The 25,675-nt window shown below is 44.0% G+C and overlaps 1 protein-coding gene across 1 annotated transcript; it reads right to left on the bottom strand.

The window, feature by feature from the left end:
• Positions 1-21,419: 21,419 nt before the first annotated feature.
• LOC117025485 (melanoma-associated antigen 10-like) lies at positions 21,420-22,385 on the bottom strand. Its single transcript, XM_033111396.1, has one exon. It carries the CDS (start codon positions 22,383-22,385, stop codon positions 21,420-21,422), a length of 966 nt encoding a protein of 321 aa, XP_032967287.1.
• Positions 22,386-25,675: the final 3,290 nt, after the last annotated feature.

Below are 25,675 nucleotides of genomic sequence, written 5' to 3' on the forward strand. Positions count from 1 at the left end.
GGCTTCCCGCTATGGGTTTAGGCCCCCAAAGAGGCTCACGTGACCAGTGTGATGGTTGATTTTATGTGTCAACTGGGCTATAGGGTGTCCACTATTATCCTGGGTGTTTCTGTGAGGGGGTGTTTGGGATGAGACTAACATTTAAATCTGTAAACTGAGAAAAGCAAATTGCCCTCCTTCAAACTGGGACCTGGCTTTTTTCTGCCTTTGAACTTGAACTGAAACGTGGGCTCTTTCTGGGTTTTGAGCCTGCCAAGCCTTCAGACTGGAATTACACCGTCCACTCGCCTGGGTCCCCGGCTTGCTGACTCACCCTGAAGATCATGAAACTTGTCAGGCTCCACAATCCTGTGAGCCAATTCCTTGTCATAAATCAATCTCCCCCCACCCTTTTCATCTCCTATTCGTTCTGTTTCTCTGGAGAAGCCCAACTAATAAGGCCAGCAGAGGGCGCTCTCCCATCAAACACGGCCTGTTTCTTGTTTGGAACTGCTGGACAGCTGTTTTCTTCAAAAGAGAGAAAATCTTTTTAATTCCTTTTTTCCAGACAAAGGAAGGTAATTTCAGAGAGAAAAAGGAACATCGCTGTTGGTATATAGGATAGAAGGAGTTCATACTGTGTTGGTATATGTGATAGGAGAACAGGCTTGTGACATCCTAGGAAATGCATTCTGCATGAGATGGACACCAAAGCTCTGCTGCTCGTGACAAAATTACCCAACCCAGCTAACTCTTCCTGGAAATCGCAGACGGCATTATAACCAATGGGATAAACTAAGGGCAAGGTATCAGAGATGGAACTTCTCTAACAGAAAGAAGGATGGAAACTGACATTACTGGCCTAATGTATGCATATACATTCTGTGTGGTTTTGCATTCGTACCTATGTGAGAATGTAAATGCACAAAACAAGGTCTGAAAGGATGGACACCAAACTTTTAACAGTGGCTTTCTCTGGAGAGAGGAAGGCTCTTGGAAGGAGCTACAGTGACATGGATTTCCTCTTTTTATTCTGTTCTGGGTTTGAATTTCTTAAAACGAGAGTCTATTCATGTATGCTCTTATATTTTTAAGAATTATTAAATAACACTCCACACATAGTAGGATGGCTGTAATTAAAAAACAACAACGGCAGAAAATAACAAGGGTTGGCAAGGACGTGGAGACACTGGAACCCTGTTACATTCCTGGTGGGAATGTAAAATGATGCAGCCACTTTGGGAAACAATTTGACAGTGTCTCAGAAGAATAACTGTTAAACTACCATATGACCCAACAATTCCACCCTTAGGTATATCACCAAAGAATTGAAAGTAGGGACTTGAAAAGATATTTGTATACCCATGTTCATAGCAATATTATTCAGAGTAGGTGGAAACTCAAGTGTCTGATGTGGTATACGTACATGAAACGTATACCACATGAAACGTATAATGAAACATTCTTCAGCTATGAAAAGGAATTAAATTTTAATATATGCTCTAACATGAATGGACTCTGAAAACATTATGCTTAGTGAAAAAAGCCAGACACAGAAGGACAAGTATTGTATGATTCCACTTGTATGACGTACCTAGAATAGGCAAATACATAGAGACAGAGAGTGGAAGTTACCAGGGGCTGGGGGGAGGGGCGAAGGTAAGCGGTTATTTACTAACAGGTGCAGAGCTTTTGCTGGGGATGATGACAAAGTGTTGAGTGTAGATAGTGGTGATGTTTATGTAACACTGTAAATATATTTAATATATAAACACTATGTATGTTTTACCACAATAAAAAACCCAGAAAAATTCTTCAGAGAAAGGGTGTTGTACTATTAGATCCAGTTGTGCCCTTTTACAAAGAGGAAAATTGTGGCTTCTAAGGACTATAGAGGGGCAGCTTCGGTTTTATGGATGGTGTGTTTGTGTGAAGCAGCAAGTGCTGAGGAAGTTTCAGCTGGAATATAATAAGGAAATGTGAGGATGTGCTGTCATCCAGCTCATGCTACGCTTTGTGAGAGTGAGAACTGGATCTATCTTTGCTCGTCATTGCAATCCTAGAGCCTAGCACAGTGTCTGGCGCACAGTGGGCATTCAATAAATATTTATTGAAATGCAATAATGAATTTCTGTGACTTGCTAATAATCTACTTAAAAAAATTCTCTAGCTTATCATTTTTGATCACCATTGTCAATTATTTAATGCACGATATGTATAGGCTTGGAGTCCATATATTTGGTTGTCATTAGCATAGAGATAGTGTGTCATTAGTTGGGGCGGGCTAACTGCTGTATCAAACAATCTCTGTATCTCAGTGAGCTGACTCAATAAAGGATTATTTTCCAATCACGTTATAGTTCAAAGTCATTGGGAGGGGGTGGGTTGGAGTAGGGGTTGGGCTCTGCTCCACACAGACTATTAGAGACCCAGTTTCCTTCTGCCTGGTACCTCCAGAGGCCCCTAAGCCCTCCAAGATCTCCACTGGCTTCTTTACACCTGGCTGGCAGAGGAGTGAGGAGAGAGATATTGGAGGACCACGAGCGAGGTTTGAGTGGCCAGACCTGCAAGTGTCGTTGTCTCTTTTTCCTACATTGCACTGGTCAGAGCTCAGTCACATGACTACACTGAATCACAAGAGATTCTGGAACATGTGGTCTAGCTGCAAGTAAAGGAGGAAAAGGAAACGGTGTTTGATGAACATGTAGCATCGTCTATGTCTCTGATATAGAGAGCACTCCTAGGACAACTGTGTAGTGGGTGTGCTAAGAGAAGGCCACCCAGGACCGAAGTCCCAGGCGCTTCAGTGTGGAAGAAATGGGAACAAGAGAAGACTTAAAGCAAAAAGAGTGTGAAAATAAGGAAAGTGACTGCAGGAGACCCAGGGGAATGGAATGTCACGAAGGAAGGGGAAAGTGTGTCAAGAGACAGACCTTAGCAAGAGAAATTTCTGTGGAAATCAGATTGTGGTGGCTTGGGGGTGAAATGTGGGTGAGGAAGTAGAGGAATATATGTAGAATATATGAGAAATTTGACTGTAAAAGGATAAGAAGAGAAGGATAGTAGGTAGTGGTCTGCTGAAGTGATATGGGGAGAAGTGGTTTTTGTTTTTCTTTTTTCTTTAATGGGAGAGACTTGAGAATGTTTGAATGTTTAAAAGAGAAAGAAGCACAGTAAATAAAAATGGCATGGTATAGGGCCAGGAGCAAATAAACAAGTATTGGAACAGAAGAAATGGTCTTAAAACAGACTTAAGTGCATATAGCAGTATTGTTTATTTCTGGGATGGTGTGGAATGAGGGACGGTTTCTGATGCATGTACGTGTGTGGTCATCTGCGTTTATACTTTTCTTTTTTTCAGAAAGGATTTAAGGTAGCTCAAAAAGCTCCATTCTGGTGACAAAACAAATGTTCAAAGAGGAAGAAAATGACATGTTGGAATAATGAAGTGAAATATACATTTAGGTTTCATAACTCAAAACATCTCTTGGATTCTGACTGTTTTAAACATCAGTGCTCAGCTGGTTGTAGAGACCTGGATCAATTTGTGCTGGGATCTATTAGACAAAAATTCCATTTATGTAACTTGCTCCGCAATGTCACTTTTCAGGCAGAGATTCACATTTGTTCTAGATGTTGCTATGAGAATCAAGCCATCTCTGAGCTTTGTCCCATGTATTGTGCAGCAGCCTTTGACCACAACAATAAAGCCTGACATGACCATCAGGCAGGCACTGAGTGTTCTGATCTCAGAAACAGCTTCTAAGTCGGACAAGACGCTCAGTTTCATTTCTCTATAATCGTATCTTGTTTCTGACCCCAACTTGTACCCTGTGAACCATCCTATGCTGTATTTACTCTGAACTTTTTCTCCTAAGCTGTCTGATACCCCTAAGCCTTTGCACATCCTTATATCTACAATGTCTCTTTATTGCTCATCTCCCCGCTGGAAGACTCACTCTTATCCTATGATACCCAGCTTACCCGTCACATGCTCTTGGGGAATCCTTTGAGTCTAGCCCTGGCTAGATCTGTCCACCTCCCTGTGTGCCCCAGCCAGTCCTGCTGAGTTACCAAGGTCATCTTCTCCACTGACCTTGTGCCTCAACTCTCCATCCTTAGACTCAATACCTGGCCAGAGTTAGCACACTGCTCATGGAAACCTTCTAGCAGAGAGGTGGGCGTTTCTATTTAAAACCACCGCAACCGTTTTGACCTGGATGATCATATGGGAGTGTAGATTTGTGAAATTTCTCATCAAGCTTTATACTTACGATCTGTGGAATTTATGGTGTGTGCGTTAAACCTTGAAAAAGCTCTGTTAGCTTTATTTTTAAAAAAAGGTAAAAAGAAGCAAACTCCCTTGAACTACCTGCAGTTGCTTTTGCTTTCCAGGGGCGTGACATGGTTTTCTCCAGCTAGATAGATTTGCTTAGGGAGATACTTGGCTGCCTCAGGGATGAAAGTAGGGAGTCAAAGAGAAACAACGCTGAATTGCTCCCCTGCATGAAAGCAGCAAAATCTGGGATTTCCCGGTGTAGCCACTTTAACCCGAAAATAAGGTGTCCCCCTAGTGCTGAGGGTTTAGAGACCCCATGCAGCTGCCACTTTGCTTTGTGACACTTTTCGAAATCCTTTCATATCCATTCTTTCGTTTGGTCGTTAAGTCAGTAAATGTCAATATGGCCTCAGAGGATCCAGCCGGAGCAATGATCTCAGCCTGGGGCATAGGTGCCAACCACCAGGAAACTTTGAGAAACTAGAATACCGGACAGAAATGTGCTGGTCATGGGCCTGGGGGCAGGAGAGCTGTGCCAGAAATCCCTGAGTCCACAGGACAGCAGAGGTACAGATATGCCCAGGAAAGGGCTCTGGTTGTTCTGAGTTGAGTGAGCTGGGGTGCAACACACCCAGGCTGGCTGAGTAGGAAACACAGGCTTGGGGGTCAAATTAACCTAAGTCTGTGTCCTGGCATGGCTTTGTGGTAGCTTGTGTGTCCCTAAGCGTGATACTTAACCCCTCAGAGTGTCAGGTACCTCCTCTGTGAGACAGCCATAGTCTATCCCACAGAAGTGGGAACAGTGAAAGTTATTGTATTAGTCTTCTGGGGCTGCCATTACAAAGTACCACAGACTGGAGGAGCTTAAACAATAGAAATGGATTGTCTCCCAGTTCTATAGGCTAGGAAATCTGAGATCAAGGTGTCAACAGGGCTGGTTTCTCCTGAGGCCTCTCTCCTTGGCTTGCAAATGGCTGTCTTCTCCCTGTGTCCTCACGTGGTCTTACTTCTGTCTGTGTCCATATGTCCAGTCTTTTCTTCTTATAAGGACACCAGTCATACTGGGTTAGGCCCTACCCTAAGGACCCCATTTAATTTTAATTACCCCTTTAAATACCCTAGTTCCAAATACAGTCACATCCTGAGGTACTGGAGTTGGGACTTCAACATATGAATTTTTGCGGGAGGTGGGACACAATTCACCCCGGAACAGATATCATCCCAGGTTCGGGCATCAGGAAGTCTCACTAAATATGAGTATAATATTGCATGGGGCTTTTCCTGTTGCCATAGAATTAGTACCTAGGGGACAAAGGGATGAGAAACATCCATTTTCTAAAGGATCGAGGGCAGTAGGAAGCACACATCCTCTTCAGGGTTTTCTAAGACATGAACAGAACCAGGGCTGCTACCACCTGCCATGGACTCACCGCTGCCTCCGCCCATGCCAATTATGTCTCCTTAATGCTGGCACTCTCCTCTACTAGACCTGGAGTTCTCTGAAGCCTTCCTTTCTCCAGTTCTTTGTTCAACCCTTACAACAAACGAGGGGGCCATAACTGTGGCCATACCTATCTTCCTGCCATGGGGATCCCAGGAATGCCTTCCCATGTTGAAGGCCTGTTCGGGTCAAGGTCCTCCAGCTGCTGGTGGCTGAAAGCAGCTAAGGGCAAATACAGTGGCCCCTCAGGTGGGCTTTCTGACATGTGAACTTGGGCTAATTATACCTGCTCCCTATGGGTCAGTTCTCTCCTTTCCAAAATGGGAGTTATAACTAGGACTGGCTGCATAATTTGCAGAGCCCAATGCAAAATGAAAATCCAGCGCTTCGTGTGCAAAAATTGAATTTCAAGATGGTGATAATAGGGCATTATTATGTCAAGCATGGAGAGCCCGTCTAAGCATGGGGTCCTGTGGGACTGCCTGGGGTGCACAGCCGTGAGGCTGGCCTTAGCTCTAACCTTGAGCCTTCTCTGGAAACCAAGCAGGTGTGTGTTACATGATAATCTTGTACAAACAGCCAAGTGCTGGACTTGGAGATTGAAGAGCTTCCCGAAAACCAGTGTCTTCCACTTCCTGGCATCTGTTGGGCTCATTTGTACTTTTCTAATTAGTTCGCTTACTCCGCAGCACTCCTTCCTTATCCCCCTTTCAACTTGTCTATGGGCCAGGGTGCCCCGAAAAGATCAGAGTCCAAAGGGGACCATCCATCCCAGGGGCTCAGCCCCACAACTGTGCTCATGCCTCTGTCCAAGGGCTAGAGCAGTCTTGCTCATGCAGCAGCCTAGGAAATCCCAGCGTTCCCTAGCAACAAGGCTGAACCAGAGCCGTTGCTAGGGAAACCCTGGGATTTCCATAGCTACCAGAGCGCAGTGAGCATCCGCTCCTACAGCTGAATATATCTGGTGTTAGCAGAAGAGGGGAAAGAGGAGCTGATGCTCTGCTGCCAAGGGGGCAGGGCTGCATCCTCTGAGTCTCATTACCTGCATAAAGAGGGGCAAACAGGTCACCGGGGCAGGACCACTCCTCAAGGCTAATGAGTGGTTGGTCACTCCTCCGAGACCTTCAACAAATGGCTGCTCAACTTGGAGTTGCATAGTCTGCTGGTGCCTCTGGCACACAAATCACAATACTATGTTGTCTCTACACATCTGTATGCCCCCCCCACTCCCAGCAGCTGGGATCTTACTGAGGCTGTGTCCCCAGAAACCAACATAGGGCAGGGCTTCTTAACCTTTTCCTTGATCGTCTGGGAAAGCCTGTGGGGCCCTTCTCGGAATAATGTTTTTCAATGCGTGAAACAAAATAGGTAGGATTACAAAGGAAAGCTTTTTAATTGAAATATAGTTATCAAAATCTTTTAAAATCACAATTGTGATATTGTAAAATATACGTGCTTCTTCATTGATGCATTAAATAATAAGATATAGTGGCATATCTAATAATTACTGTAATTTGTAAGTAGTGACAAGTGTAAAGGATACGTGGAGAGAGCTGCTGCTACAGTAACATGTTATGAAAATATCAGGGATTTCTCTTGGTGAAAAAGTTACAGTTACTACCAATCTTCCTGCGGTTGGTTCCATAATGCTAAATTTCCATAATGCTAAATTTCAGGTAGAGGTTAGGGAACATAAAGAATATTCTTCCCCCATCCAGTTCCACAGACCCTCTAAATTCTACATAGGTTGTGAGCTCTGAGTTTGGGAATTGCATACTATATAAATGAATGAATGGCAAATGAATGAATGAAAAAATGATGAAAGAGTAAAAGCTGAGTAACTTACGCAGGTTCCTTGAGCAAGTGAGTGGCTCAGGGAGAGAAAAAACCTTGTTCACAGTCATCCAGTCACTTTTAGGCACCCTGTTCCTTGTTACTTCTTCCTTTAAGAGCTGAGGAATTTCAACAAATGGTCTTGGAACAACTGGGTATCTTTATGCAAAAGAATGAAGTTGGACCCTCATCATATACCATATACAAAAATTAACTCAAAATGGATCAAAGAGCTAAATATAAGGACTAGAACTATAACACTCTTAGAAGAAAACGGGATAAACTTCATGACTCTGGATATGGCAACAATTTCTTGGATATGATACCAAAAGCACAGGCAACAAAACAACAAATAGATACATTGGACTACATCAAAGTTAAAAACTTCTGTGCATCAAAGGAAACAACCAACAGAATGAAAGGCAATCTATGGAATGGGAGAAAATATTTGCAAATCATATGTCTAAAAAGGGGTTAATATCCAGAATATATAAATACCTTTTACAATTGAACGACAAGGAAACAAACAACCTGTTTAAAAAATGGGCAAAGGGCATGAATAGACATTCCTGTAAAGAAGATATAGAAACAGCCAGTAAACACATGAAAAGATGCTGGACATCACTAATTATTAGGGAAATACAAATCAACACCCCGATGAGATACCACCTCACACCCATCAGGATACTACTATCAAAAAATAACAATAATAACAGGAAACAGAAAGTAACAAGTGTTGGCAAGAACTATCATATTGATTCAGGAAATTCCACTTCTGGGTATATATTCAAGAGAATTGAATGTAGGCTCTTGAACAGATATCTGTTCACCCATGTTCATAGCAGCGTTATTCACAATAACCAAAAAGTGGAAACAACCCAAATGTCCATCAAAGCGAATGGATAAACAATGGGTAGTGTGATCATATTATGGAAAATTATTCAGCCTTAAAAAGGAAAGAAATTCTGACACATGCTACAACATGGATGAACCTTAAGGACATTATGCTAAACAGAAGAAGCCAAACACAGGACAAATACTGTGTGATTCCACTTGTATGAGGGCCCTAGAAGAGTCAGATTCATAGGGAAAGAAAGAATGGTGTTTGGCAGGGGGTGGGGGCGGGGGGTGGGGAGTTAATGGGGACAGTTTCAGTTTTGCAAGATGAAAAGAGTTCTGGAGATAAGTGGTGGTGATGATTACACAACAATGTGAATGCACTTAGTATCACTGAACTGTCACTTAAAAATGGTTCAGATAGCAAAGTTTATGTTATGTATATTTTACCGCAATTTAAAAAATCTGAGGGAAAGGAGGCGGAAGACTCCCGGCTTGAAAACGTCTTGTCGGGGGGGAAAAGGTGCCCATGAATCCTGGTGGGGGTCTAGCAGGGAATCAACAACTTCCCTGCATGGTCCTGGCACCTGAGAATGAGTGAGCTAGTATTTTGGACAAATGACCTTCGTAATCCAACTGCCTCATGGGATATTGGAAAAGGATGCTTACGACAGGGAATCCTGCTACAAGAAACTCGTTGGAGGGCCCTGAGGCATCTGCCAACAGCTCTCAGTTCTTAGGCCTTCCAGCTTTCTCACTTCCCAGCTTCTCATGTCCTGCAGGCTGGGCTGAGACCCATACAGTCTTAGTGCCTTCTTAGCTAAGCATCTGGGGAAGCGAAGCTAGAGAAGGCATTACCCTACAATCCCATGATTGGGTCCTCAGAGGGGTAGAGGCCTGGTAAGACTGAGCCCTTGCACAGGGTGGCACTCACAGGCCACAGAAGCTCAAAGGCAGGAAGGCATGTGCATAGGGGCCCCCAGCATGGCAGGTAAGAGCTTCATTTGATGGGTGGTGGAGCCCTGGGCCTCAGATTACAATCAAGTGGGGAGACTGGTAGGAGGTAAGGCTGGGTAGGGGGCCAACATATTCATTGTACAGGACCATGTGGGCCATGGAAAGGGATTTGGACTTTATTCTGAGGAAAGCAGGGAGCCACTGGAAGGTTTAAGCAGGAGATAAATGCAATCCAATTGATTTTTTAGTTAAGATCTGATAACTGTGTAGACAGCCAAAAAATACAGGCTGCAGGTGAGGGGCTCTTGCACAGTTCTCCCCACAAGTGGTCATTCCTGGCACCTGCTGAGGCACAGTGGTCACAGGCTGGGGCCTGCTGTCCCCTTCCCATGTTGGCTTGGACTCCTGGATGTGGAAGTCGGGGCTTTGATCCAGAAATCAGTTGCAAACTAGTCTGGTTAGTGAGGGCACGGGGCCCCCAGTGGGCTCGAGGAAGCAGGGGCAGCTGGGAGGGCGGGGGGCTGGGGGGGAAGCAGTCGGCGTTGGCAGGGGCTCCTCCTTGGGATGCCCTCCCCAGGCAGGCTGTTCTAGGGCAGTGGGGGCGGTCAGGCTCTCTGCAGAGGTGAACAGGCTCTAAAAGTGGAGGGGCAGCAGGGGCAGATACAAATGTTGCCATTTCTCTCTGCTAAGCAGAGAGAGGCGCCCTCTTCCCAGGACCTTTGCTTTATGTGTCTTCTCAGGCTCCACTATCAGAAACCCTGCTTCCTACCTCCAGCACTGCGGGCACAGATCGCCGTGCAAATAATGCATTTCTAGGGACACCATCTGCCATCATCATTGTCACATTCTGCAGAGTTACCCAATGAGGGAAGGACCGCAAACTAGCCACAGTATTTAGGAACAGACAGTGGAGATGAGGTTACAGTCATTCATTTCACTAAAATGTGTTGAACATCTGCTATGTGACAGGCACAGTGTTAAGGAAAACAGAAGATAAAGAACAATAACAACCAGGAAGGAGCCAGGTTTCAAAGAAAGGAAGAAGTCTAGGGCCAAACCTGTGTCTCTTCTGTCCCCTCAATTTCTAAAAGAGGCTCTGGTAGCCCTACCAATGGGTCCATATGACCCAGTCTACCCTCCTTCTCAGAGCCACGGGCCCCGGCAGGCTGAGCCCAGAACAGTGGGGAGAGGACTGTTCTACTGCCTCCTGCAGGCGGGAGTGGTGTGAGCTTTGCCCAGGGAGAACCCACTGCTCTTTGCCTTCTTTCTGTTTCCATTTATTGTAATTATTAGTATATTTGCATTGATTTCTACCATCTTATTTTGTGCTTTCTGTTTCTATGCTTCTTTTTTCTCCTTTCCTTTCCTGTTACCTATTAAATCAGTCAAGTTTTTTGTTTTTTTGTTTTTAATTTAGTTCCTTCTTTCCCCCTCTACTGGTTTGGAAGTTATACATTATATATATTACATATACATTATATATTATACATACATTATATATATTCATACATAATATAGTTTTATATATGTATATATATAATGTATATATATGTATGTATATATATGTGTGTGTATGTATGTATGTATGTGTATATATACATATATATATATATATATATATATATATATATATATATATATATAGTGGTTTATCCTTGGGTAGTCAAACATGCACAATTGACTAAACAACATCTAAAATTCATCACCATTTCTACACTCCTCTCAAACTGCACAAAGATTTCATAACTTTCAAATTATTGCTGCCTTTTCCCATCTCATATGCTATTGTTGTCCAGTTATTTTGCCTTGTTTCTGTTCTTCTCAGATTAAGCATTTTCTTCATCATGATCGTTATTGTCATAGCCATTGTTGTTTTTGTTGTTTTATATATATGAATATAAAATAAATTACAAATGTATTTAATTTGCACAAGTATGTTTTAAGTAAATTTGTAAATATAATTTATAACATATTATAACCATAATTTATATAAATATGAATTTATAAATACCGGGGGTGCCAAAAAATGTCTACACATTTTAAGAGATGTTAACATTTTAGTCAAAGTTGCTCAAGCAGTAGTTCGCCATCATCAGAAGTATCTGGACGCTGATGGTAACCACTTTGAGCACCTCTTGTCATTGCAGAAGTCACACGTGACTTGTATTCATCATTTGTGATTGGTATATATTAATACCGTTTTTTTCTTTCTGAAAATGTGTATACATTTTTTTGGCACCCTCTGTATATAAGCACCTTTGATGAACCCATCATCACTGCTGGGCAGGGAATGGCAGGTGGTGGCAGTAGTGAGGAGATGCCCTCACTAGGCTTCCCTGGACACAAAAGTGCACAGTGGGGACAGGAATGGCAAAGGAAGAACATACCTTGTGTTCCAGGCTGAGTGTAGGTGAGAGACTTGCTTGCAAGCCCCTGTGCACCACACTCTGGAAATCCCAGAGATCCCTGAGTGAAGCTTTGATGTTACTGACAGTTTTGTACTACCAGCTGGAGGCCAATTAAGGGGTATGGACTCAATGTAACAGATCTCTGTGATCCAATTCTATATGTCCTGAAATATGTACCAAAATCTGTATGTCAAAACCAAGAAACTGTATAGCACAAATCTACCACATCACAAAACAAAAAGAAGGCCCAGAAATGGGCGGTGGCCTGATCAGAATCACATAGGAAAATCAGGACTATCACTCAGTTTTGTTGCCTTCCACCTCTGTGCTCTTTTCACTACAACATGCCATTCTCCTCCAGTCATTTGGAGCCTTCAGTCCTGCTCTGCCTCCAATGTTCTAGAACATTGAAATCACCAACCACTGAACAGCTCAAACCAGAAATCTCAGAGTCATCCATGACACATCCCTCTCCTTCAGTCCCCACACTTCATCTATCTCCAGGTCTTAGAAATTCCTCAAATCAATTCACTTCTCTCCGCCTCCACTCAGTTAAAAATATTAATTGATGGCCAGCTATTCTGAAGCACCATTCTAGATATCAGGACACAGAAAATGAATAAGACAAAGTCCCTGCCCTCAAGGGTCTTATACTCTAGTGTGTGTGTGTGTGTGTGTGTGTGTGAGAGAGAGAGAGAGAGAGAGAGAGAGAGAGAGGGAGGGAGGGAGGGAGAGAGAAAATGAATAACTAACAAGTAAATAAATACATGACTGGAAACACTGAATTGTGCATTTTAAACGGATGAATTGTAAGGTATGCAAATTTTATCTCAATAAAGCTGTTTTAAAATGTCTATGGACTATTTGTGCTTCTTTTTATGTGAAACTCCTGTTTATTTTGCCCATTTTTATAATAAGTTGTCTTTTTCCTGTTAGTTTATAGAAGTTCCTTAGATATTCTGGATACCAATCCTTTGTTAAATATATCTGTTTTAAATATATTTTTTATAAATGTGAAATATACATACAGAAAACTGCATATATGAGGTCTGACAATTAAGTTTGTGAACTTGTTGCAATGATGTTGCTAACCTTTTTTGATATCAGAGGGATTATTCATTATGAATTTGTACCAACTGGACAAACAGTTAACCAAGTTTACTATTTGGAAGTGCTGAAAGGGCTGCGTGAAAAAGTTAGACGACCTGAACGTTTCACGAACAATTCATGGCTCTTGCGTCATGACAGTGCACCAGCTGACACGGCACTGTCTGTGAGGGAGTTTTTAGCCAGTAAACAAATAACTGTATTGGAACACCCTCCCTCCTCACCTGATCTGGCCCTCAATGACTTCTTTCTTTACCCAAAGATAAAGGAAATATTGAAAGGAATACATTTTGATGACATTCAAGACATCAAGGGTAATACGATGACAGCTCTGACAGCCATTCCAGAAAAAGAGTTCCAAAATTGCTTTGAAGGGTGGACTAGGCACAGGCATCAGTGCATAGCTTCCCAAGGGGAGTACTTCAAAGGTGACCATAGTGATATTCAGCAATGAGGTATGTAGCACTTTTTCTAGGATGAATTCATGAACTTCATTGTCTGACCTCATACACAGTTTAGCAGTGATTATGTGGTTAATACCCATATAACCACCACACAAGTCTACATATAGAATATCACCAGCAATGCAGAAGTCCCCCATTTGAATCAAAAAGGCCTATGCCTCTCAGCGAATGAGAGCTGGCAAGGGCAAAATGAGAAACCATCATGGTATCCAGCACAGGAGAGCTTGCATCATCTGTAATGAGGACAATGGCATCATCAGAGCCTTTGGAAACATCCCTGGAACTACTCTGTGAAACAAGCAAACTGAACATTTTACAACTTGCTCCTGGTGGCCATGCGGGCCATGTCTGCGTTTGGACTGAAAGTACTTTCCACAAGTTAGATGATTTGTATGGCACTTGGCATAAAGCTGCCTCCCTCAAAAGTAACTAAAAGCTTCCTATGCACAAGATGCTCCATACAGACATGAGCAGAGTCTTGAAAAGCCCAGAGATCCAAAGGGCCGCCCGAGCACCATGCAAGAAGATTCATTGCAGAGTCCTGAAGAAGAATCCACTGAAAAACCTGAGAATCATATTGAAGCTAAACAAATATGCAAAGACCATGCGCCAGAACACCATTCTTCATCAGGCCAAGAACCATAAGCACCGGGTGGATAAAGCAGCAGCAGCGCTAGAAGACAAATCTGATGAGAAGGGGGTTCCAGACAAATAGAAGCGGTAGGAAAGACAGGAAAGAAGGCTATTAGTATTATGAAACAGAAGAAGCCTTTGGTGGGACAAAAGGCTGCAGCTACCAAGAAACCAGCAGCTGAGAAGAAGCCCACAGAAAAGAAACCCACCACAGAAGAAAAGTAGCCTGAGGCATAAACTGAAATTTGTTTATTCCAGGAAGGTCAAATCACTTTGGACAGCTAATTTTGAATAAAAACCTGATCAAAGAGGCAGTGAGAAACATGAAAAAAAGAAAGACTTCAGTTAATAAACTTGTTCCTCAGAATATCCTGGTCTTGTTTCAAATCTGGGGATTGTGTTCATCTCCATAGGTGTAGTATCCAGGCTTGGGTTTTAACAGTGTAGGGGGAAGGAGGGAGATAGTCCCATATGGATGTCATCCTGGACGTTTGCACGTAGGAAACTAAAGCCAAGACTAATGATATCACAGTGTGGGGTGGAGGGGGGAGTTGTTCATTTACTTGAAATTTTGTCTAGTGCAACAAGTGAAAAAAAGACCTCCCAAATGAAAAAGAAGAGTAAGATTGTTTTAATTCAAAGACCACAGGACAGTTTGTGCAGAAAATTCTATTAATCTAAAAAAAATACTTCTAGAACTAATCATTGAGTTCAGCAAGGTTGCAGAATACAATATCAATATAAAAAATCAATCATATTTTTATATGACAGAAATAAATATTTGGAAATTGAAATAAACAACAGTACAATTTAAAATAGCCTCAGAAAATATGAAATGTTTAGAGATAAATGTAAAAAAAATATGTAGACGACCTGTACACTGAACACTAAAAAACATTGCAGAGATAAATTAATTGAGACCTAAATATACAGAAATATATATCTTATTCAAGGGTTGGAACACTCAGTATTCTTAAGATGTCAATTATTTCCAAATTCATTGATAGGTTTGATGCAATCCCAACCAAAATCCAGAAAACTTTTACATAGATGGCTGTTTGATCCCGGCATTCATGTGAAAGTGGATAGGACCTATGTAGCTAAAAAAAACACAAAAAAGAAAACAAAGATGGAGGGGTTACATTACTTGATTTTAAGACTCATTAAAAAGTGGAAATAATCAGTACAATGTGATATTAGCATAATGATAGAAATATATCAATGGGACAGAATAGAGAGTGCAGAAATAGACTCAAACATATACCCACATACAGACAACTGATTTTTGATAAAGATACAAAGAAAGATTAGAGAAGAAGGGAGAAGTTGTCTTTTCAACAATTGGGTGTGGAACAATTGAATATCCATATGCAAAAAACAAATTTCAATCCATATCTCAAATTATATAAAAGAGTAACTCAAAATGGATAATAGACCTATATGTAAAACTAAATGTATAAATCTAGAAAAAAAACATAAAAGAACATATTTATTGCCTTTGGTTAGTCAACAATTTCTTGGGATAAAATATTCTAAAATAAGATATCTGATAAATTTCTTGTATCCAGAATACATAAAGAATGCTCAATACTCAATCAGAGGGAATAAAGCAATCCAACAAAAAATGAGCAGAAAATTTAGACACCTCTCCAGAAGACATATAGATGGCAGATATTTACATGAATAGCAGCTCAACATTGTTAGTCATTAGGAAAATGCAAATCAGAACCACAATGAGATACCAGTACAGAACTATTGGGATGTCTAAAATAGTAAAGACTACCCATAGCAAGTGTTGGTGAGGATGTGGAACCCTGAACTCTCATTATACACCTGGTAAGAATGTAAAATGATACAACCATTTTTGAAAACAGTTTAGCGGTTTCTTAAAACGTTAAACATACATCTACCATGCGATATAGGTATCCCACACCTAAGTAATTATATAAAACTTTTAAAATGCAAAACAATCTATTGTGACAGAAAGCAAAATAGTGGTTACTTGAGAATGTGGGTGCAGGGAAGGGTGGACGGGAAAAATTACACTGGCTATGAGAAAACTTTGGGGATGATAAATACGACTACATTCACTATCTTTATTGTGGTGATGGTTTTCTGGATATATACATGTGTCAAAACTGATCAAATTTACATATGGAGTTTTTTTGTATGCCAAATATATCCCCAATAAAACTTTTTTTTTTAAAATTGTATTCTCTGCAGAAAAAAAACAACTTTTGAAAAAATAAAGATAAAAGATTTGGTGAGAATGTTTAATCACTGGAATTACTGAGAAATGTGGATATTGTATTGAGTAAAACTGCTTTTTAAAAATTGACTTTATTTTTTAGAGAAGTTTTAGGTTCACAGTAAAATTAAGTGGGAAGTATTGAGAGTTCTGACGTATGCACAAGTTCCCCCACCATTCACATCCCATCGCATAGTACATTTGTTACAATTATTTAACAACCTTCCAAAACAGAAAGCAGCAGGCCCAGAGGGGTTTACTGGTGAATTCCACCAAACATTTAAGGAAGAAATTATACTAATTCTTTACAATCTCTTTCATATGATAGAATCAAAAGGGATACTTCCTAACTTATTCTACGAGGTCAGCATTACCTTAATACCAATACCAATAGACAAAGACATTACAAGAAAAGAAAACAAAGACCAATATCTCTCATGAACATAGATGTGAAAATTCTCAACAAAACATTGACAAATCAAATCCAACAATGTACGAAAAGAATTATACATGATGACCAAGTGGGACTTATCCCAGGTATACAAGGCTGGTTCAACATTCAGAAATCAATTAATATAATCCATCACACCAACAGACTAAAGAAAAATCACACAATTATATCAATAGATACAGAAAAGGCATTTGACAAAATCCAATACCCATTCATGATAAAAAAAAAAAAAAACAAAAACCAAAAAAACCTTTTAATAAAGTAGAACGAGAGGGGAATCTCCACAACTTGACCAAAATTCTACCCAAACCTACCATTAGCATCATACTAAATTGTGAAAAATCTCAAAATTTTCCCACTAAGATCAGGAACAGGCAATAATGTCCCTTCTCACCACTGCTTTTCAACATTGTACTGGAACTCCCAGCTAATGCAATAAGACAAGAAAAGGAAGTAAAAGATATACAGAATGGGAAGGAAGACATAAAACTCTTTGTTCACAGATGAATGATCATCTATGTTGAAAATATGAAAGATTCAACAACAATCCTGGAATTTATAAGCAATTTTAGCAAGGTTGCAAAACTCATTCACTTTCCTATAAACCAGCAATGAACATGAAGTTAGAAATGAAAAACAATACCATTTACATCAGCACCACCAAAAATGAAATAGGTAGAAATCTATAAAAAAAACCCCACAAAATTCTGACAAATGAAATCAAAGAACTAAAATAGAGAGGTGTTCCATGTTCATGGATAGGAAGACTCAATATTGACAAGATGTAAGTTCTTCCCAACTTGATCTAAGGTCAGACAATTAAGTTTGCGAACTTTCCACCATGGAAGCGTCAATGCAATTCCAATCAAAATCCCAGAAAGTCATTATGTGAATATGACAAAAACTTATTCTAAAGTTTATATTGAGAGAAAAAAGATCCAGAATAGTCAACACCATATTGAAGGAGAAGCACAAAGCTGGAGACCTGACACTACCTGATTTCAAAATATATAGAGTGACAGCAATTAAGACAGTATGATATTGATGAAAGAATAAACAGATAGATAAATGGAACAGAATAGAGAGCCCAGAAATAGACCTACATAAATATAATCAATTGATCTTTGACAAAGGAGCAAAGGCAATACAATGAAGAAAAGACAATCTCTTCAACAAATGGTGATGGGAAAAATGGACACACACATGCAAAAATAGATCTAGACACAGACCTTACACCCTTCACCACAATTAACTCAAAGTGGATCATAGATATAAATGTAAATAACAAGAGCATAAAACTCCTAGAAGATAACATAAAAGAAAATCTAGATGACTTTGGATTTGGAGATGACTCTTTAGATACCACATCAAAGGCACCATCCATGACAGAAATCTTTGATAAGCTCTACTTTATTAAAATGAGATATTTCTGCCCTACAAAAGACACTATCAAGAGAACAAAAAGACAAGCCACAGACTGGGAGAAAAATCTTTGCAAAGACACATTTAATAAAGGACTGTTATGCAAAATATACAAAGAACTCTTAAAACTCAACAAAAAGAAAATGAACAAACTGATTAAAAAATGGATGAGAGAGCTGAACAAATACCTCCTTTTTGCTTCCCCTTCCTTTCTGACCACCCACCTCCCTTCAAAAGCAGCCTCTTCGATTATTTGCTTCATGGATTTAAAAAATTATTTTCCTTCCTACCCTTCCTTCCTTCTTCTTTCACTTTTGTGCCTTCCTCCCTTCTTCCCTTCCTTTCTTTCCTGTTTTATAAAACAAGGCTACGATTTACTCAGGGAGTGATTTCAACTGGTTCTTTATAGTCTACTGTAATTAAGACCAGACTTTCCCTTCAATCCTCATCATTCCTCAAAGTGTCAGATTCATCGTCTGGGGCTTGCTTGAAGAGCGCCCTGGGCAGTGAGGATTGTAAAGCTGGAAGGGGATGGGAGAAGGTTGTCACACAAGAATGGGGGTGGGAGAGGGTTGGGGCAGTCACCATTCCACATGGGTCTGAGGCTATGCACCTTCTAGCTGGGTGCCTTGGTTTCTTCATCTTTTCCTTTCCTCCTATCCTCAGTGCTGTTGTGTGTCTTTATATTCAAAGTGGAATATATGCATTTAAATCATTCTGTCTGGTGCTTGGACCGAAAATCGCTTTTTCCTCTGCTCCTTACTAGTCTATCTTGTATGTGCAGCCTGTGTTTCTGATTATTTAGAGGTGACTCATGTCTAGCTGTCGGAATAAGGGAGAGAAGAGGCCTTCAGGAGAAAGTGATGTGGGTAGGGGATGTGGAAAAACTCAGCCATTAATGCCTGAAGTCTTTCCACAGTGTAGATAGTACTAAGGAGGCAAATGGGGTCTTAGGTAAGGATACGTGCTCTGCAGGATGCTATTGCCTCAACAGTAGTGTTTTCCACAACTTGGGGGGCAGTGTCCTCTTCAGGGAACCAGGTCTATGCTGACTGTCCAGTTCTGACTTTCCTGTTATCTCTGTTTGTCAGAGATCTTCAGTTTCCCTTTCATAGCACCCTCAGACCACTTCTAAGTCAAATTTCTGTATTTGAAATAAAATCACAATCAGCTCCAGTAACTTCCTCTTACTCATCAAAGGGATTATTCTCCTTTCCTTCCTTCCCCAGTTTGCCCTACCCTGGTGATCCCCTGAGACAAGGCCCCACCCAAATTTTGGGCACACCTAAGCCACTTCCAGTGGCTTTTCTGTACAAACAGCCTATCTTAGCTCATGCTGCAGACTTTCCTAAAATCGCTCAATGGTTCACAAAATCCAAACAAGTAGCATCTGGCTTCATGTATCCCATACCGCTGGCTAAGCAGCCCTAAGCCCAACGGCAGCAATAGCTTGCCTCAGTTTGTGACTTGGCCTCTTGAGGCACCTCCAAGTCCAGAGAGGGCACTAGTAATCTGAAAATTGCTTTGAGACTCATGCAAGGTGGCCCTGGGCAGGGCACAGGCTGCAGTTGAACTTGGCCTGTCACTTACTAGTCACGTGACCTTGAGAAAATTACCAGGCCTGTGAGCGTCAGGTTCTTCATCTGTGAAGTAAGTGGGTCTGATGAGGCCTGTCCTGTAGGACTGCAGGAGAGTATGGAGTGTTTGTAAAGCGACTCGCACAGGACCTGGTGTACATTGCAGCGTTGGTGAGTGGCAGTGATGTCTAGTATTATATCACTCCCACGCCCTACTGCTCTCTACTGTGGAAAATTTGGTTTTTGTTTGGTTCTTTCTCAAACCTCAGAGATTACGCAATGCTCATTTATACAGAATATTAAATTACCCAAAAATACTGCTTCACAAATAAAACTCAGGACAATTTCCCTCCTAGAGGACCTATTATTTAATTTGAATGTAGAGGAGTCTTTCCCAGCAGGATACAACTCAAAGCTCCTAGAATTTGAGTCAAAGACCAACCTTTTCCCTCTCTCCCTGCTGCTCTTACATCCAAAGCATCATTTTCCTTCATGCACCCTCACCAACATCTAGCCCTTGCTTAGAGTTGTACAAATTACACACAAAATAATGTAATTAAAATATCCTCTTTAATGCATTGTGGCTGGTGTTCCACGGCCAGGGGAAAGACTGTCAGTCTAGAGGCTTCCGGGCATCACTTCAAAGGAGCATGACTGTATTTCTGCAGAAATCCGTGCAGGTGATGGGTGTGAAACATCTAGTTTGTACCCTGTATTCACCTGCACTGGAACAAGCGTGTGGGACCCCTTCCCCATCTGCCCCAGGTGGGGATTGCTCTCTGGTTCATCCACTATCCCTCAAATGACTGCTAAGTGAAGTTTTCCTTTCCAGGTTTTCCTCTCGCGTATAAGACACACCATCTGCCCACTCTGGCCGCTGCCACCACCAGCTTCTTCACAATCATCTCTCACACAGGGAACCTTGTTTCCCAAAGTCCCAAACAGCCCTGGCTCGGGCCTTTTACACTGGAGTGCTCTCCCCTGGAGCCCCACCGCCTCTCCCCTTCTTTCACTTGTTCTCTAGGACTGAGGGGACCCCCTCACCACCTTCCTCATAGGACTGGGGCTCCCACACTATCATTCTATGTGTGGGTGTGTCCTGCTGATCCTAGTGTTCCCTGTAACACAGGGCCTTCCAGAGGACAGAGGCTCAGTGCACGTCTGTGAGATGAGTGAACCACTGAACAGGGGTCTTCTTTATTCTGATGAAATCTCTCCGACTCTCTTGAATGAACCAAGCAATTCCAGGTATATGTATATAATGTTTCATAGAATGACACACAAGAAGGGGTAAGAAGCAAGAGTTAACAAACTTTTAGTTTTATTTCTCTATTTCATGACCTATTCGATTGTACTGCTAAGTTCTTTCACATTTCCAAGGAAATCCTGCTCCAATGACATGGGACCTAGTTTGGGATCACAAACTGGGATGGAAGGGGTCCCAATTTGTGTTACACAATAGCACAACTCTTACTTTCAAACTGCTTAGCACAGTGCACGTATGGTCAAAATTATTCACAAACTTAGATGCTGAACCTTATTAAAACTTGTATTAAAAAAAGAACAACATTTGAGAAATCCCTAAAGGAAAATAGATCAATTTCTATGTCATCACAGGAGCCAAAAACGTTACACGCATGTTCCCCAACTTGCCCTGGCCCTCACTACCTAGAACACTGAGGACTCTCTACTCAAACACAGAGTGAACAATAGGCCTCACTTCGTGCCCAGCAGGAGAAGCTACTGGACGTGGGCCTGAAATGTGCCTGGATGCAAGTGTGGCTCAGGCCCTCTCTTCCTCAGAGTTCTCGGCCTCTTCGGACAGGGATGGGTATGAACTGGCATCAGTGGTACTGTGCCTGTGCAAAAACTCAAGGACTTTTACCTTGGTGGTTTCAGCGTGGGCCCTGGGACCCCACAGGAACTCATAACGAGCAGGATCACTGTTGGCCACCTGCCGATACTCCACATACTGTTCCTGCACCCACACCTTGGTGATCAGCTCCCTGGGCTCCCCATAGATGGAATTCTCCACCCCATCATGCAGCCCCATGTCATTCAGCGCCTTCCACACTCTCTCCTCAGGGGCACATTCTCCCTCCACAGCAATAACACACAGGAACATGACCAGCAGGCCGGTCTTGGGCATGCAGCACCGATCACTCCCCATCCCATCATAGGTGAGGCCCAGGGTGGGGACCATGACATAGGAGTAGTCGCTGGGGTCCACTTCCTTCACATCAATGCCAAAGAGCAGCTGCAGGCACAGCGACGCTTGTCTGAGGAGCTCGGGGAAGCGGTCCTCATGCTCTCGGATGATGCTCAGCATTTCTTCCTGTGTGGTCGGCTCCTGTGCACGGTACTTCAGGAGCAGGTAAGCCAAGAGCCTGTTCGTGGTGAAACGCTGGGTGCTTCTCGGGGAGTAACTGGCCCCTTTCGGGACCTCCGAGGCGCTCGGCTCCTCCTCATCTTGGCTGCTGGAGCCCTCATCCTCTGACTGGCTCCATGGAATGGCTTCCATGGCAGAAGCGGAGCGATAGGCCCCCCGAGAGCTATGGGGAAGACTCCCAGCAGCCATCGGGCTGTGAGGGAACAGGACAGAGGGGGAGGGAGAGATAAAATAGGAGGGAGAGGGGGATTCCTCCTCCTCAGCCCCGAACGGCTGCTCCTCCAACAGGTCCTGCTTCTCTCTTGGGTCCTGATGGTCTTCCCCAAGGTTGCCAAGCTCATTCATCTGATTCACAGGCATGACGACTCCTGTCAGGAGGCAACAAGAGTGTGGGCAGGAGGTGGGCGATAGGGACCCACACCTGGGGGGGAGGGAGTGTGAGTGGCCTCAGCTGAGAAACACACCCTCAGCGGCTCTGACCAAGGTGACTTACAGGTCTCTTTACAGTTGCTCTCAGGCCTCACAGTGTCTCCTCTCCTGGGCAGCCTGTCCACTAAGACAGCATCTCAGGGTTCAGGTGGCACAGCCCGAGGTTTGGGGGCTGACAGTGGGGTGTCATGGGGTCAGAAACTGTTGGGTCTCTTCTGTTCTGGGTTGGATGGTCCCCTCTCTGTTTACTCAGAGTCCTCACCTTTTCCCTGTCAGGGCCTGTTCCCCCACTCTGCTGGCCTGAGGCAAAACTCTCAGAACAAGACTATACACCTCTGTGACTAAACAGAAGGAAGTGAGGGGGACCCCACATCTGGCCACACTTGCCCAGGGCCTCCCAGGGGTACTAGGATGGGGAAACTGCTGGGTTCCTGCCGGGACCCCTACCAGAGGTCCAGACCCTCAGACCAAGGCCCTCCGGTAGCTGAGCCAACCAATCTGGAAATGAGGAGGGGCTCAGCCAGACCCTGGGCTGACAGTAGGCGCAGGCCAGATTTCTGTGTGGCCCCCTCTTTATTCCGGGGATGAGGGTACACTTACTCATCCCTCAGGGTCCTCACCTTGGCAGGACCTGGTTCTCTTCTCTCTGTTGAACAGATGTGCTTCCTCAGATGACCGGATGTCGTCCTTTCAAACCAAGGTCCTCACCTCCCTGAGAGCATGAAGAGAAAAGTGAGGAGGCACCATATTGCAACCCATACCAACCTCTGCCAGTGTCACAAGCCTGGCAGCGAGGACCGGGCCATCTACCCTGAGTTGGTTCCACAGTCCTCCTGGAGGTCATTCATCTTTAGTCCTGCCAGGACGTACCCTTCCTCCTCACACCTGTCCTGGGATAGCTGACCTCTCCCCCTTAGACCAAGACCTCACCTCACTGAGGACTCCCCACCGTCCCGCCCATGGTAGAACTAAGCATGCCACTTAGGGCGACCATTGTTTCTTTCAGAGCTGAAAACAGGTGACAGCCAGACTCTGCGTTGTCCTTCCTTTTCTGAGATGGGGGTGGGGGGTACATTCTAGCTTCATGAATGGTCCTCACCTTGACACCTGGCAGATCCTGGGACTTTTCCCTCGATTGACCTCATGTTTCCCCTCAGACCAAGGTCCTTGCATCCCCAAGAACCCCCTTCCCCAACCACATGGCAGTCGTGGGAGCATGCCACATCAGTCATCCCTGACCAGATCCTCCCAGGCCTGAGAACAGGGCAAACTGGACTCTAAGGTCCCTTATCTTTTGGGGTGGGGGCACCTTCATGCCCTACATCCTCACAAGGGTCCTTGTCTTGAGACCTGGCAAATCCTGGGACTCCTTTCTCTGCTGACCAGGTCTCTGCTGACCTGGAGTTGCCCTTCAGAAGAAGAAGAACCTAAGAGCCCAAGGCAGAGATGAAGGTGTACCACCTGTGGCTACCCCTGCCTGGGGACTTCAGGGATGATAGGTGCAGGGCCAATTTCAGTAGGGGCTCCTCTGTCTGCAGTGGGAGTCCCCTCAGTCACCTCAAGGTATTCGTATTTATTCCTGGGAGGTCCTGGAACTATCCCTTCTATTGACCTGAGGACACATCCTTGCAAGACAAGGCCACCATCTTGCTGAAACCCTCCAAGAGGACATGGGGAGGCTACTTCTCCTGATATCCTTCCTGGCTTCCCAGGACAAACCACAGGGGCAGATTTCTGCTGGGGTCCCCTGTGTCTGGGGTGGGGGTCCACTAAGTCCTCCCTCAGGGTCCTGGGACCTAACCAGCTGCTGGCTTGTTGCCACACTCTTTAGTTCAAGGCCTTTACCTCCCGAAGACCCCCCAAGGCAGAAGTCAGGAATCATGTCATCTTGTTATTCTGCTCTGGGTCCTCCGGAGACCGAGTGCAGAGGCATAGGCTCCATCTCTGATTTGGGGTCTGTGGTCCTCAGCTCTCCCTCACGGTCCTCACGTTAATTCTGGCAGGTCCTGTGCCCTCCCTCTGCCAACCTGATGCTCTGCTCTTACATCAAGCCCCCAGAGTATCTCAGACCCAGATGCGGAAGTCAGGACACACTGCGTGTGGTCATCCCGTCCTCTGGGCCTCCCAGGAGTGACTGTTCTGGGGTCCAGAGTTCCTTTGTCCTTCCTCGGAGTCCTCACGTTGAGCCCTGGTAGGTCCTGGGAACCTCCCTGTCTTGACTTAAGGCCAGGCACCTAAGACCAAGGCCCTCACTACCCTGAGACTCTCAGGTGAAGTCTGGGGACATCACATCAGGCCACCAAGCCTAGGTATTCCCAGGACTGTCAGCAAGGGATGAGATAGATTCCGTGGGTACCTCAGCCCTCCCTCTAGTCCCCATCTTTATTTCAGGTGAAGTCTGGGCCCCGCCCCCTGCCAACCAGAGGTTGCTCCCCTAAGGCCTTGTCCTTGGTTCCCGACTTCTCTGAAGATGTGAGTGTGGGTGGTGGTGGTGGGCGGGTGAGTTGTGGGGGGTAGTACTCAGCCACCCAACCCAGTCCCTGTGAGTCTGAGTGTTACCAGCAGGGCAAGCCTGGATCGTGTGGAGGCCCTCAGTCCTCCCTCAGGGTCATAGTTTGACTCTCTGCCTGATGGGACGCCTTCCCTCGGCCGCCCTGAAGCTGGCCTCCCAGACGTGATCTTCTCCACTCTCAGACTTCAGCGGCGGAAGTCAGTGGACGTCACATCCGGACATTATTGCGTCATATCCGGACAGCATTTCTTGGGTCCGCCAGGACTGACAGGAGGAACAGAGATGGGTTCCGTGGGAACCCAAAGTGTTCACTCTGATCTCCATCTTGACTGGCAGGACCTGGGTCCCTGCCCTCTGGCGACCTGAGTCTGCCCTCAGATGAAGGCTGTGATTCCCTGAGTTCCCTGAGGAGGTGGAGGCGGGGTGGGGTGGGGAGTGGTTGTGGTGGGGGCTGTTCAGACCAACTGCTCTGCCCGGGGTCCCTCAGAGCTGACAGTAGCGCCAGGTAGTGGATTCTGCAAAGCCCTCTGAGGCGGGGAGACCCCTCAGTCCTCACTCCGAGGATCCTCACAATCCATGCAGAAAATGCAGTCCCAGGACAGAAGCAAGAGGGGGAGCTGCAGCTCCTATGACCGTGGGGGAGGGTCAGAGAAGGCCCCCTTTCAATGGCGTCCCTTCACCAGTCTGAAGGAGACTTTAGAAAGAATGT

Source organism: Rhinolophus ferrumequinum, chromosome X, assembly GCF_004115265.2.
Source record: "Rhinolophus ferrumequinum isolate MPI-CBG mRhiFer1 chromosome X, mRhiFer1_v1.p, whole genome shotgun sequence".
NCBI lineage: Eukaryota > Metazoa > Chordata > Mammalia > Chiroptera > Rhinolophidae > Rhinolophus > Rhinolophus ferrumequinum.